Source organism: Monodelphis domestica, chromosome 5 (genome assembly GCF_027887165.1).
Source record: "Monodelphis domestica isolate mMonDom1 chromosome 5, mMonDom1.pri, whole genome shotgun sequence".
Taxonomy (NCBI): domain Eukaryota; kingdom Metazoa; phylum Chordata; class Mammalia; order Didelphimorphia; family Didelphidae; genus Monodelphis; species Monodelphis domestica.
In genome coordinates, this window is record NC_077231.1 from 13,108,749 (window position 1) to 13,124,244 (window position 15,496).

The following is a 15,496-nucleotide window of genomic DNA, read 5'->3' on the forward strand; positions in this document are numbered from 1 at the left end:
AGCAATTCTGATAGAAGAGAAGAGAAGCAACCTCAAGAGACCAATGGGGATAAGAAGGAAATCAATCAGCCCACTGGATTTCTGAGGAGTCTATCAATCCCAGAATCTTATAGATAGAGAGAATCCAAGGTCTCCCAGAATAACTCATACTTGAAGAATTTGCTCCACACCAGCCCTGATAAATGTTCAACTCCCTTAAAGATCTCTTGTGGCAGGGAACTCATCACCACCCAAGATAGTGAATAGCTCTTTAGGATAATTCTTGATGTTAGGAAGCTTTTCCTTAAGACTAAATATGGGGGACAGCTGGGTAGCTCAGTGGATTGAAAGCCAGGTCTAGAGATGAGAGGTCCTGGGTTCAAATCTGGTCTCAGACACTTCCCAGCTGTGTGACTCTGGGTAAGTCACTTAACCCCCATTGCCTAGTCCTTACCACTCTTCTGCCTTGGAACCAATACACAGTATTGAAAGGTAAGGGTTTAAAAAAAAACTAAATCTTTCTCCTCTGAACTTTTATCCTGTTTTTTTTTATTTTATACTTTGGGGCCAAGCAGATTAAGTTTCATCTCCCAATAGACAATGGCCCTTCAAACACTTGTGCATAGCTCTCAATTTTATGTCTCCAATTCCTTCGAGTGAACCTCATAGGGCAGTGATGGCAAACCTTTTAGAGATGGAGTGCCAGGCCTCACCTCCAAGAGCGAGTGCTGTGCCCCTTCCCCCCCAAATCCCTAGTGCACCCCACCCACCCCTTATCCCACAAAGGGGAGGGAGAAAGTACTCCCATTGGGCTGCTGGGTGGATGAAGTGAGGAAGATCCTCACTGAGTAGAGAGGGAGAGAGGAGTGGCCCAAGCTCCCCACTCCCCTCCAGGTCTGCTGCCTGCGAGCCACCTACCTTATCCCTGTGAGCTCCCATTGGGCTGCTGGGCATAGGGGTGGGTGATGTGAAAAAATGTCATCAGGCATGGTGGAAAGGGAAAATGGAGTGGTTCTGTCCAAGGCCCCTCTGCCTTTCTAGTAACAAATTCGGGGGGGGGGGTAGTCAGGGAGGGCGGCTATGTGTCAACAGAGAGTGCTCTGCATGCCATCTTTGGCACCTGTGCCATAGGTTCATCATCATCATTGTAGGGCAACCTCCAGCCCTTACCTTCCAGGTGGGCCCATTCTAGATCCAGTTCCATTTTTCACTGTCCCTCTTAAAGTGCAGCACCCAGAATCAATCACAGGCATACAGCTGTTGTCTGAGCCAGAAAGTGGGTCTGCACATCCCTTCTCAGACACTATATGCTTGTTAAAATAGTAGGAAGATGCTCTTGTTCTGGAATCATCGCTGCTTCACTGTTTGGATAATTACTTTGAAACCACAATGTACATCTCCAAACAATTTCAAGCTCATCCACTAACAAAACACTGAGTTGTTTAAAATAACTTCTGCCTGATCTGTCTTGGTTTGACTGCTGGGTGGATGCCAAATGCACCTTTTGTTTTACTGACAACAGGTATCTCACATATCACCTTTGTTATTACAGAATGTCACTAACCTGGGAAGACCCACTCCGTCTTCCCCTAAAGAGTCTGTAAGCTGATTATGCTGGCAGGCTGAAGCTTGGAAAGAGGGCTGCTTTTTCTTCTGGATATGCCTTACTATGAGTCTTATTCAAGAAACTCCTTGGAATTTCTGTCTCCCAGGAACTCCTAGGAAAAGTCCAATTTCCTGCACAAAGCCTTCTTCATAGCCATTGTATGTCTGTGCCTCACAACCAGAACCAGAAAATGTTACTGTTATTTCTTACATCACAGAATTCCATGGACTTAGTCATCTCCAGGTGGGCAGGCCCCATGGTGCAGATCAGAATGTGGGATTACTCTCTAGATCCTGGCACATAGCCAGTGCTTAATCAATACCAGTTGATTTCTTGACTGACTGATATCTTGTCAAATCTTCCACAGAGGATTCCACTCAGTGTCCTGGGTACAGGGTAGGGCGACCTGGGGGGAGTGAGATGGGCCCTCATGTTCTCCCTCATTTGTCTTATCCCTCTTGCTACATGACAATCCTCTATCTTTCCCATTCTTGCCCTTCAGAACACCACTGATGATGCTTCTTGCATCTTCTATCATGATGGATAGTCATTAACAGAATGTAAGCTCACTTTTATATTTGCATCCACAGCTCCTTACACATGGCACACAGTTAGTCCTTATTGATTGCCTGACCTGGGCATACATAGTCTTTCTCTTCCTCTTGCCACTGCGCATCCCATCCTCAGCAATTCTGATCGCAGGGCAATGACAGTGTCCTACTATTCCCAGATCCTTAGCAAGCCTAGCAGAATCCTGCTGTTATTTACTACTACATCCTAGCCAGGACATCCCAAGCAAGTTCCTAAATCTTTCAGGGTCTCAGGCCACTCTCCAAGGCTTTATTTGTTGGTCTGATTGGCAGGCAGAGCTTCCTCATCTTGGAGTTCCACTTATCAATGAAATCACAAGTCTGGACTGAAATGTATTCTAGGAATAAATTATATGATCTGGTGAAGGACTCCTGATAGCTAGGCACAGGCACATATCACAATAATTTCTTTTGTAAAGTGTCAGAAGAGGTACCAGAAAATGATCCAGACCAAGAGTGAGGTCCGAATAGTCCTGGTACAACTACCTAGAGACTATCTCAGGCTTCGAGAGCATCACTAAAGACCTACTGACTCTTCTCCCATCTATCAACAACTTTAGTGAATCATCATCTCTCTAAAGATGGAGGAAGCTATCAGGGACATTTGACAATGGTCCCCATCTTTCCCATATAACCATTAACTGAGACAAATAGAGAAGTGGAGATTCCAATGGGCTGATTATTAATTATGAAAAAGCAGATCATGTCAAATTGCTTACCATCTCTGGGAAGGGGGAGGGAAGGGAATGAGGGAGGCAAATTGGATCTTGTAACTTCAGATAATTTATGTGGGAAACTGTCTTTACATGTAATTGGCAAAATAAAATATCTTTTAAACAAGTTTTAAAATATAAAAAAGAATTTAAAAAGCCAATCATGACTGACATCAATGTTGTCATTTTGGAGCCCTTCTCATCTCTCTGATTCTCAAATGCTCAAAGTATACTTTGCTCTAAATTCAGCTTGTTTCTTTGAAATGAATCATAGGACTGGATGGCGAGCCTGAACTACAGTGGGGCCAGGGAGAGTTGATATCCTCTCTCTCCCCACCCCTACAGTAAGAACCATCTCATTCAGGGATTGTGGAAGTTGGCCTGACTTGGATGATGCCAGACATCTGGTTTTTGAAGAATATCATGCATCAGTCTTCTCATTCATGGCAAAAGGATAACTAATGTCCTTTTAAACACTGCTCCCATAAGGGTCATCCCAGACCACCAGCCACTGTACCAGCACTCTCAGAATACTGGGTGACTCTACAGTTCCCCCTAGTCCTATTCTTGTCTATGCAACCAATCTACTTTCACCTTTATTATTTTTTTTTCAATGACAGGGCTTACTGGAAACAAAGTAGGTGTCCATTAGTTAAGGAATGGCAAAACCAATTGTGCTAGACAAATGTAATGGAATACTCCTGTGCTATAAGAAACAGTGTCTGTGATGAATACAGAGAAGCCTGGCAAGATCTACATGAACTGATACAGAGGGGAATCAGAAGAGCCAAGGAAACTAGAAGGAATATAGACACAATAACGATAAGAACATACAAGAAAAGACCCACCAAATAAGCAAAATTTAATGTTGTGAAACTAGAATAACCAAGAAGGAACTTCCAACCTGGTAGGTGACTGCCCCTCCCAAAACCTGTGTTGGGAAAGCATCCACCATCACTTTGTTCCTCTGCTCCAATGACCTCTTCAGCCTCCATGCCAACCACTAGAATCATGAACTAGGAAATTAACTCTGCCATTTTTCCTGGGTGGGGACTGTTAGCCTACAATCCCTTGGTCCCATTCACCATTTCCATAATTTTCCAGACTAAAGTGCCTCTCCTTAGTCATCATTCCTCATATGTGTGATTTTCCCCCTTCTCCATTAGATTGTAAGTTCTTTTATTAACATCTCTGATGCGGGAAAATGAGAGGGGATCTGTTTTATATATATATAAAACATATATATATATATATATATTTATATACACCCCATATTCCCTCTCTCACCTCATTCATCCCCTTTCCAACTAAGCAAAGAAATGAATATGAAATCCTCCTCCTCAGCTCCTGGGTTAATTGGGCACCATTTTGTAATCTTTTTCTTGGATCTTTTCTTTTAATCAGCCAATTCTTTAACCAGAGCTTCCCTGGCCTCTTCCACCACCACCCCAAAGGCTATGGTTGATAAATCTGAATAACTGTAAATGGGTAGCCCATAGATAAATCACTTAGAATAAATTTATCTCTACTTGAACCTATTTCCCTCTTCACCTTGAAGGGATTTAGCTTAAAGATTTGGATGTTGAGTCTTGAACAAAACAGAAGTAAAAGTTATTGTATGAAAATATGACCTTAAAATATTCCTGTAATTTTAATTACCTCTGATATTATGACTGAAGAAATATATGTGTATATATATATACATTTATATATATATATATATATATATATATATTTCCTACTAGGAAATAAAATTTTCTGTATTAGTAGACAAAAAGAAACAAACAAATTTGAAAAAAAGCATGTAAGCTCCTTGAAGGCAGAAGATGTATTGTCTTTGTAGCTCCATCACTAAGCACAAATTTAGCTTAATAATGGGTTTTTTCATCCATTCCACTTGGCCCCAAAGAAGAGGAATGAGGGGACTATGGGTATGAAACCTTATAGATGAAGTCAGACTTGTGTAGGTTAATTTTGCTAAGCTATTTCCCCCTCTCTTGTTGATTCTTTGTTATAAAGGATGGCTCTCTGAGAGGGAAAGGGGAGTGGTGGAGAATCAGGTGCGTTGGGAAATGTAGGTGATGTCATGCAAAAGATATTGATAAATTATTTTTAGCAAAAGGGCAGCATTACAAATCAGTTTTTACTTTACATTACATTACAGATCACTTTTAACACATGCCCCACTCTGGACACTAGATCTTTCTCCCCCAACCCTTGTTTTAGAAAAAAGGATACCCAAGTCATCTCTATCAAGGAGATGAGAGTTTCTTAAGAGCAGAGATTTGCGTCTTAGCTAAACTACAGTGTATGCTTCAGAAGCCTTCAATGTCATCTTAATGTCAGCTGCCAACATTTTTGTCATTACTTGTGTTCCCCAAGCATGATGTTCTGTACACAGGAAATATTGGCCACAAACATGGGCCAAATGAAATGGAACCATTCCCATTATTCCTGCCAATGCAGCCTTCATTATGGGATGATGTCAGATGTTGGAGGCAGTCATTGCTAGAGCTGATCTCTCTGGGTAACCATTGGTCATGTCTCTCTTTGAGCCATCCTGAGGATCAGCTGATACAATCCTATAAGCTTTGCTTAAACACTATGTGCCAGGTCCTTTCCTCGACCCTGAAGACCCAGAGACATAAGAGAAACAGCAGTTTACATCCTGAGGAGAATGTTCTAAGGGCCAAGTCCCCGGTCCAGAAAGAGGCAGGATTAATGACTTCCCACTGCCTTGACTCAGGAAAACAGGAGAGCTCAGCCTTTCATGCAGAGGGAAGAAAGATCTCCATTTCAGACAGGTAAGGCAATGAGAGATCCCAGCCTGATGAAGAGGTTTACTGACTAGATCACAAAGTCCCTTGGTGAAAATAAACCCCAAACCACCCACAGCGCCCACAACATTTCCCTTTTCCCTTAAGCCAGTGATCATACTCTCAGAAAAACCAGGATTCCCTAATGGCTAAGGAAAGGGAGGCCAATTATCAGGGCCTGTCCTAGTGATGTTAGAGGCAACTGGGGACAGTGATGAGACCTGAAGGCAGCAAGCCCTGTCTGTGTGACCCTGAACAAGTCCCCTAAGTTCTACGTGCCTCCATCTCCTCACCTCTAAAATGAGGGGTTGGTCCTTCCCAACTCTAGGGCATTCCTCCTATTATCTGGCTAGACCACCATTTCCTCACATGGAAAATAAGAATACAATGAGGAGTTGGTCTATGGAGCTGCACTCGGGTTTAAAATGCTGTGATTTTATTAGAAAGAACAACAGATTCTGAACTCAGAAACAATCCATCAACTAGCACAAAGAAAGCCTTGTAATGATCCCATTCTGAAGCTCAGTCTTGGGTCACTCTCTGCCCTCTGCTAAGACTTGTGTGGACTGGCTCCTGCACATGGGGGGGGAGGGGGGGGCAGTCTGCCTTTAGAAGGAGACATTGAGGGCCGTTTGCTGTTTTATAGCACTCTATGATGTACAGAGTGCTTCCTTTCCACACATGATCTCATCTGACCTTCAAACAAGCCTGGGAGGTAGATGGCCCCCATTTTACAGATGAGAAAATTGAGGCTCGAGAGTGGGTATTAGGACTTCTTCAGGATCATACAGCTGTTAAATGCCGCCAGAGGCAGGATCTGAACTCATGGAGATGAGCTACCCCACCTTGCCTGGTGGGTGCCTACTCTGGACTTCCCTGTGAAGCTAGAAAGGCTTTGATAACAGGATCAGGGCTCAGCTGGATATCTAAGCTCCCAGGCCTCTAGCTAAGGGTGCCCGGGGCATCTCTGGAAAGCCATCTCCTCAGAGTTGTCCATAGAGAGGATACCACAGAGGAGAAGTCCTCCACCATCCAAGGATCCAAGGACAGGGAAGAGAGTGGAAAGACACCTGAAGGCCGGGATGCTGGTTCCAATTGTGTCACCTACTAGGGGTATTTGAGGGCAAGATATGAGCCTCAGTTTCCTCATTTGTAAAATAGAAATAAACTACTTGGCCTGCCAACATCCTAGTTGGGTGAAAGGGGACAGGACAGGACCAAAGAGCCACAAGGAGGATAGGGTTTAGGAGGAGTCTGGGAACACTTTATTAGGGGCCAGCAGAGAAGAGGGGAGGTGCTCAGAGCTCAGCAGTCACGAAGACATGAAGCTTGGCGACAAAAGTGTTCAGCGTGCCATGACGAAGCAGCTCCATCTGCACAGTAAGGAGCAGGTCCCGGGGCTCCAGGACTGGCCTGTGCAAAGCCACCACGCTATTGTGCACGGCCACTTTCTGAGTGGCGAAAAAGCCCTCCTCGTTCCCGCCGGTGATGGAGAGGTAGACGCGGTCCCCGGGGACGGCGCTGGAGGGGCCCATGCGGAAAATCACAGCCGGCACTTGGATGGTGGTAGGGAAAGAGAGGTGATAGTGGGTTATTCTCAAGGGCAGCCTCTGGCATTCCTGATTCTCATTACAAGGCAAGCGCTCACAGCGACTGCAAGAAAAGGAAGAAGACAAAGAAAGAGGAGGATTAGCGCCCAAGGAGCAAGCGAGGCAGACAGGACGGGGTGGAACAGGGTTAGGGGCAAAAAGATTAGGGGGGCCGGACCCCAGGCAGCATCCCCAAGAAGAGGGCTGGAAGGGCACAGAGGCCAAGAGCTGGGCTTGGGGAAGAACAGCAGACGTGCAGTGAGAGACCCGGCTTCCGACCACCTGGCACCCAACACCAGCCCAGGTTTCTTACGTGAAACGCAGGGGGTGAGCTAGATCCTCCCTAAGGGCCCTTCTGGAGAGAAACCCGAGCTCCCCAGCCCCCTGAGCCTCCCTTTCCCTGGTGACGGAGGGCTGAAAATGCTGTCACGACTTGCCAAAGGCTCGTAGGAGGAGAGAATTCCTTTTTAACAATGGATGAAACAACTCTAATTTCAGAAACTTCAAGCAGGGGATGTCAGGGCTGTGAGGGGCCTTGGAACACAGAAGGGCAAAGTGAGGAAGGGTCTTACAAGACAATCCTGTAATGGAAGAGACTCAAAAGATGCTCTTTGCTCACCTCCCCCACTTTCCCAAGATTGGCCAAGTACCTTGGCTGTGGGACTAAAGCTACAAAGGCAGCCACGAGTTGCTGACGTTCCTAGCAGGTGACAGCCAGAGGCACATGAAGGATCATAAACCCCTATGGAGCTCTGGGGGTGCCCCTGGTACTCCAGGTTCCAAGAGGTGAAAGGGCCAAAAGTGGTGGCCAGAAGAGCAAGGATGGAACCTCTGTGAGAGCCGTGAGTGAAGGAAGCACTGAAAGGAGTTGGTGGCCTGGGTACGGGGAGCAAAGGATGCTGGGAACAACTGGCCCCTGGGATGGGGTGTGGCCTTGGGTGGGTCCCCCCCAAGGGCTGGCAGAATACCCAGGGGGAAATCTTGTTGCAATCCAGGAAAGCAAATTCACTCACTCCCTCAAACACTTACTAACGCCTGTTGGGGGCTGCTTTTCCCAACTTTCCTCTGCCATCTGGTCCTGATACATTATCTGTAAAGGGGGCACCCAGAACAGAGAGGGGCCCCCTTTACAGATGATGTATCAGAGTATCAGAGAATCTGAGTTTCATTCAGAATCAGAACCATCCTAATTTGAGAGTGTTGGACAAACATGTGAGCTGAGCTGACAGGTAGTAAGACCCCCATCTCTGAAGAGAATGAGGCTCAGCCCTTCAGTAAGGCTGTAGATGACCTCTGCTGGCCTGGCTAGGTGGTTAGAGGGAACTCGAAGTACAAATCACCTTGGGGTTAGAGAACTTGCAATGGCCCCTTTCCAGCAATTACTCCGGAGTGTCTATAGGAAAAAGAGATCTCTTTGCCAAATAGTCAGAGGACAGCAGAGCTGGGCTGGGGGTGGGCTGGGGGGCTTCTGAATGAAGATAAAGGAAGGGGGATAACATGTATCTAACCCATGGGACGGGGAGGGAAACAACAAGAAACGTGGAACCACGGGGAACATGGTAAAAGCCATTAAAAAAAAACAAGAAAAAGAAGGAGAGAGTAGGGGGAGACCTTGGGCCAGTGCCAGAGCTGGAAGGGCCTGGAGATGGACTCCAGAAGAGGGGAGGGCAGGGCTGGGATGGGCAGGGCAGAGCCCTGGCTCTCCCTTGGGAAGCAACAACACTTGTAGGGGGATGTCCGAGAGGACCTCATTCAACCCCTCATTTAACAGAGGAGGAAAGGCGGCCCCAGCGGGGTTGGCCAAGGGCTCCCAGTGAGTGGCTATGGAAGAGAAGCAGCAGTCTCAGATCCAGGGGATCCAGAGAACTGGGTGGGAATGCTGCCCCTGCCTCAGCTCACATGCGCTGCTCTGGCCCATGGCTTCCCCCCTCATCTGTCAACTGGGCTCGCCAAGGCTCCTTGGGCCAGAATTCCAGGGGGCCGCCTCCGGGGAGGGGAGGAAAGAACTTGTCTCCCAAGCTCCGTGCGGGCTTGGGCGGTGTATGTGTTCTTACTTGTTCGGCAGGCGGCGCTGTTGGCAAGAAAGTCCGGGAAGGGCAGAGTGGGGGAGCTCCAGAGGCACCGGGAAAGGGAAATGATCAAAGTAGGACTTCTGCCAAGTTCCAACGGGCAGAGGCTGTGAAGACCGAGTAAAATGAAGGGGCCGGACCAGGTAAAGTCCAGAGAATAGCATTAGCACAGCCTGGGAGAGATGGGGGAGGGGAGAAAGAAGAGACAGAAAAGGAGGGGGGCAGCTGGGGGCTTGTGACCCATGCGGCCAAGGGCACGTGAGCTCCCACCTCTGCACCTCAGTTCCCTGCGCTGTAAAATGGGGGTGAGAGCATTTGTAGGCGTCCACTCCTCTGAGTCCCTTTGCCTTTCCCTCCAATGCTTGAGGGGCCCCCTCTCAGACCTCCCCTCGAGATAAAAGCAGAGCCCGGGTGGCACCCCGTGTTGCCCCTCTGCCAGAGACTGGGTGCCCACAATGACGGGGAGGGAGGACTGGTGGCGGTTCACATTCCTACAGCCCTCTTAGGCTTGCAGAAGGGCTTTGCAGCCTCCCCTGAGCTAATGACTACAGATAGCCTTATCCCCATTTAACAGCTGAGAAAACTGAGCCCCAGAACTGGGACTTGGCCCAGGTCAGACAACAAACAGGTGGCAGAGATGGGACGCAAACCCCCTCCCTCACCACTGTATCACCCAGCAGTAGCAGCAGTTTGGAGTCAAACAGCCCACAGTGGGAAGGGACCATCCTGAGTGGCCCCTCTCAAGGACAGAAGACCCCCCCCAAGGCGGTGCCGACACCCCAGGCTCCTCCTGGTGAACTGCGTGCCTTTTGGTCCTCTGGCCGATACTGGCCCCACTCTTGTGAAATGATCAGTGGAAGCTCTTGGCCATCCTTCCAAATCAGAAGAGTCCCTACGGGACAAAGTGGACAAGAACTGAGCGCTGTCCAGGTTTGGGTGCTTTTCTAGGAGGTGTCGAGAAGGAGAAGAGGGAGGGAGGGAGGAAGAGGAGATGAGGGAGAGGGGAGGAAGGGGAGGGGGAGGAGGAGAGGAAGAAGAGAGGGAGGAGGGGGAAGAGGAGGAAGAGGAGGAAGGAGTCCAGGGAATTTGGACCCTAGAATTACTGAGTGGGAAGAGAGGAGGTAGAAAGTGAGAGGAATGCAAAGGAGGAAGCACTCTGGATGCCAAAGAGAACTCTGTGTCTAGTTGGACCAGCCTTGGTGACATTTGACTTCCACTTCCATACCTGCACAGCAGCCATCCCTCCCCCAGGAGGAAAGATAGAGGGGAGAAAGTGGCGCCAGGGAAACCAGTGAAAAGACAAGAGATGCCCAGGGCCTCAATCAGGGAACTACTGTCCTGACAGAAATGATGTGATCTGGCCACAGAATGGATCACCAATTGCCCTGGGATGGGGAAGCTGAGCCCTCCCTGGAAGGATGGCAGGGCCCTAGACAGCCTTAGGACCTGCCTCAGTTTCCTTCTCTGTAAACAGAGAGGTTTGGCTAGACTCCCTCCCATCTCTCTGCCTGTCACCAGCAACCACCAGTGACGGGGGCCTGAGCCCTAAGGCAATCGGTCTGGGTGCTTCCTTGGCCTGTGGCCAAGCTAGCCACAGCTAGCTTGCTTTTAGGCTTTGCAGCTGTAAACAAGGTAGTCGGATGTCCTGGGAACAAAGCTGGATCTTTTCAAAACCTCCAGTCCTAGAGACTGGACCAAGGCCTGCAGCAGGAAGGGGAGAAATAGCCCAGGATGCCCAGCTGCTTTGGGAGAAAGAATCCCAGCCACAGACGTGTCAAACGAGCTCTCAGCAGCCCGGGTTGGCCCTATCAGCCATTAGGAGCTTTGCAGAAGGCAGAGAGGGGTGGAATGCCGTGGTAGGGAGAGGGAAAGGTCAGTGCCCAACACAGGAGAAGCTCCTGCTGCTGTTCATCCCCAGTCCAGGCAGGATCATGAGCCCAGGCCAGTACAGGAGGTCTTTCACAGTCAACCCAACTCCTTCTTGGGTCCAGAGACTGACAGCCAGGGCACAGAAGCAAACTCCACTGAATTTGGAATCTTCCAGGACATTGGAGGTGATGGCATCCAACCCCTTCATTTTACAGGGGAGGAACCCCAGGCCCCAGGTATGAAGTGACACATGCACACCATCCCCCACCCCACACAGCCCACATCCCACCCTGGCTCCTGGTCCCAGGTCTGAAGCTCTTGGTATAAGGCAATGCCTCTAAACAGCCATGTTTGACTGGCTTTGACTTGATGCATTTATAAAGGCCTTGGGCTTCGGGGGGTGAGATGAGATTCAAAGATGAAAGTGGATAGTCCACACACACACACAAATTCACAATCTAGTGGGGACAGGCCATAGACATTCACACCAACAAGTACAGTAAGCTTGGACAAAAGAGGCAAATGAGACCCAAGGGCTAAAAAGAGGAGGAAGAAAGCCCTTTCCTTGAGAGGGATCAGGGAAGACTTCCTGGAGTAGGCAGAACAGGAGTTGAGCGTTAATGGGACAGCAGCATTGGAGCGGGCCAATGGCATCCAACTGGACATTTTAATCTGATTCAGCCCACACTTGGGAGTGCCGGGCACCCACCCAGGCTTCACATTGGACACCTCTTCCGAGAGGGAACTTCCTCCCCCACTGTAAGGAAGCAGTTTCTAAGGAGTTAGCTAGAGCAGTAAGTGATTGCCCAACAGGAATCTGGGATTGCCCAGTTCTGAGGCCAGCTCTATGCACAGCCATGCTGCCTGGCATGCCTCTCAGCTTTAAAGGATGCTTAGAAATTCACCAGGTCAAAAGGGGGGGCATCCAAGGCTGGATCATTATGAACACTATGGAGGAGGATGCTAAGTAGTCCAGTGCATCTAAAACAGGGGTTGTTATGGGCCCCTTGGGCAACCCAAGGAAACTTGCAGCTCCCTTCTTAGAAGAATGTTTTGGGATTTGTAAAATATACCAAGGTGCAAAGCCAAGCCACTGTATTTTTTGAAAGATGCCATAACTCCCTTCTCCAATTGGCTGAGAGCCCTGAAAGCTACTCACAGACCCCTGGGTGGGCCAGGGGAGGGGGGTCTCAGGGATCCCCTGTTAAGAGCGGGCATGGAACGACTGGCGTGAGACAAGGTTGAAAGAGGCTAGTTTGGGCTGGGTTCTGAAGATTGGGTGGAGGCTTGAATCTGACCCAGCAGGCAAAGAGGAGGTTTTGAAAAGAGACAGGATGTGACCAACTAATCAGACTTTTCCTTCTGGTGCCTGGTATCCAATGGATCCCAGAGCTATGAAAGCTCCCTGTCTTGCCTTCCTCATCTGGAAACAATCAAAAGGTGACTAACCCGTGCTTAAAAGAAGCATTGGGGCCTCCCTGGGATCTCTTTTGAAGAAACTAGGGTTCTTTGGGCATCAACCAACCAGAAAGCATTCATAAGTGTCTCCAGTGGGCCAAGGATTCTCAACACAAACAGACATAAAGAGTTGCTACCCTCATGGGCTATTTTGTAATTAAAAGAGGAATTGGAGAGAAATGTGGGCGATATGTGACTGGCATAGGCAGGGAGATAAGAGGCCCACGCCTTGGGAAAGAGATATTTGCCCTGTTGTCTAGGATTTAGGACCACAGAGAGAGAACAGAGCAAGGGACCTACTAGGTCCACAGATTCTACCAGACTCATCATGTCCAAACCTGAACTCATGATCTTGTCCCTAACCCTTCTCCTCTACGGAACTTACCAACACTGTTAAGGGGGCTCCAGCCCTTCCAGAGAGCCAGGCTTAAACACTTAGTGTTTCTTCTGACATCTCTCTTACCCTTATATCCTACATCTGACCTGTTGCCAAGTCTTGTTCTGCCTTCTCATCGTCTCTCCTAGCCTCCCTCCTCTCCATTCACACAGTTGTCCCTCATCACCTTCTGCCTGGACCCCTACAGTAGCTGCTGGGGGTCTGCCTGCCTCGAGTCTCTCCCCATTCCAGCCCATCACCCATTCATGCCCCCCTCCCATTGAGGAAGCTTCAGTGGCTCCCTATCACCTCCAGGATCAAATATTCAAGCCTTCCCCACCTAGTGCTCCCTTCCTAGGCTGGCTCTGCATTGGCCTCCCAGCCATTCCTCATGCCTGACACTCCATCTCCAGACTCCAGGCCTCCCTCCTGGAATCCTCTCCTTCTCCCCTCTCTCTGGCTTCCTTCAAGGTTTCATTCAGACCCTGCCTTGGGCAGGGGGTCTTTCCTGGGCTCCCCTAGGATTGGTGCCTTCCCACTTTGATTACCTCCCAGTTACACTGCATCTAGTTGGACAGACCTAATTGTTTGCCAGTTGTCTCCCCCATTAGCTTGTGACTTCCTCGAGGACAGAGCCCAAGTTTTCATCTTTCTTTGTATCCTCAAAGCTTAGCAGAGTGCCTGGCACATAGGAGGGAAGAGATATAGGTTTGCTGACCAAACGATAAAGACTGGGGGTGGAGGAGAAATCCAGGTCCTCTGCCTAGAGACCCTGTATTCTTTCTGTTCAATCAAGGCTTTCTCTGTCTAGTCACAGGATCCCACTTTAAATATCTGAGTGAGTTTCCTTTCCCCAAGCCTCCTCCAGGGAGTCATCCAAGGCCAATCCTGAGCTTCAGAAGAGCAGACTCTAGCCCATGGTCCCCAGTGGAAGAGACCCCCTGGCTACTCACGTGTCGCCTGATCTGCGATAGTTCTCTGGGCAGTCAAAGGAGAGACAGCGGAAGCTGCCCTGAATGTTGAAGCAGGTGGCGTTGATGGAGCAGTTGTGGGTCCCTGCAGCACACTCATCGATATCTGTTGGGGGGTGCAGGAGTGTGAGCAGTGGGATGCTTTTCCCTGACATCACACCATCTGGGACCTTAACCCTGGATCTCTGGGCAGTGGTGGTCAGATGCCTGGGAGGGTCGGGGAGAGCTGAGATGGGACCCAGCCTGGCATGGAGTGAGCAGAGACAGTGAGGGCTTGGCTCCATCACTGGAAGAAGGGAAGACCTGAGTTCGAGCCTTGTCTCAGATACTGACTTCCAGGAGATCCTGATGTAGAAGCAGATAAACTCCCCCAACTGGTCTGTCCCTCCTTTGGAAAAGTTAAAACCTTTTAAAGGAAGCCTATTCCAAAGCCGTTGGGCTAACTTGCTCAAGAAATCGAAGCAGTCTTCCTTTAACCCTGCCTTTTGAAATAAGGTCCAGCTCCCTAGTCTCCAGCCCAGCCCAGAATGGACTCCTCTTGGAATCCCTTTGGGTGAGTTGGTGTCAGGAGCTCCCAGAAGGCGTCACCTCAGAGCAGGCTCCTCTTTCCCCAGGCCCGAACGGCGCTGAAGAAAGATGTTGATTCCTTGGGGACACAGAAGTAATTAGGGAGTTCTTAGACCAGCTGGGAAAGAGAACCCTTAGCGGGAACTCCTTAGAGGAGACGGGATGCTTTTAGGAAAATGGTTCTCCAAGAAAGAGCGAGACACGGAATTAAGGGTTGCTCTCTCTTGGATGAAGCAAACTGTTTACTGAACTGTTATCTAAACTCTAAAAGCCTTGCTCGGGGCTGACTATTAAATAGTCTGTGTTCAAGAATCCTCTCAATTGTTACTTCCAAATAGCTGGTCTGCAGCACTGGTTCCCAATGTTTTGTTCCTTGAACCTCTTTCAACAAAAACAAATGTGTTGTGAACCCCTACAGTAATTTGATATACTACTCATACGGTTATGCAATTCCTGACTGCTCAAGATACCAGGAAAGAGGATTCAGCTCAAACCTCTTAGAGCTTTGTCCCAACTCCCCTAAGGGCTTCCCAGGTCACCAGTGGGACCCACTGTGCTAGAGAGGTGCCCAGCTGTCTTTTTAAACATTTTCCCCTCTAAGAAGAAAAATACTTAGAATAATTTTGGTTAATAAAAACTCCCATTTGGTGCTGACTTCTCAAGGATGCTGGCTTAGCACAGTGCCTGGCACCCAAGAGGTGGTTAATAAATATTTACTAGTTGATTGAATGATTGATTGGATGGCAGCTAGTACCCCTTCTAAGGATTATTCTCTTGGTTTAATGGGGCCTGAGAGGAGGAAGGAAGACAGAGAAGTTGATAGGGAGGGAGAGAGAAACAGAGAAAGAGAGGAAAGGAGAGAGATAAAGAGATTGAGGGGGAAAGAGGGAGAG

General features: G+C 48.7%; 1 protein-coding gene across 4 annotated transcripts in view; it reads right to left on the reverse strand.

Moving 5' to 3' along the window:
* The window catches only part of FBLN1 (fibulin 1), a 73,422-nt gene that overhangs the window by 12,298 nt on the left and 45,628 nt on the right, over positions 1-15,496 (reverse strand). For 2 of the 4 annotated variants that reach the window (XM_007502610.3, XM_056797621.1), the window contains exons 14-15: positions 14,019-14,142; positions 6,947-7,357 (exon numbers count right to left, since the gene is read on the reverse strand). In XM_007502610.3, the coding sequence (XP_007502672.1) occupies positions 7,003-7,357; positions 14,019-14,142 (479 nt within the window). In that variant the 3' untranslated portion in view covers positions 6,947-7,002. Of the gene's footprint in view, positions 1-6,946; positions 7,358-14,018; positions 14,143-15,496 lie in introns of those variants that run through there. The other 2 variants (XM_001378451.4, XM_007502608.3) reach the window with 1 other exon arrangement.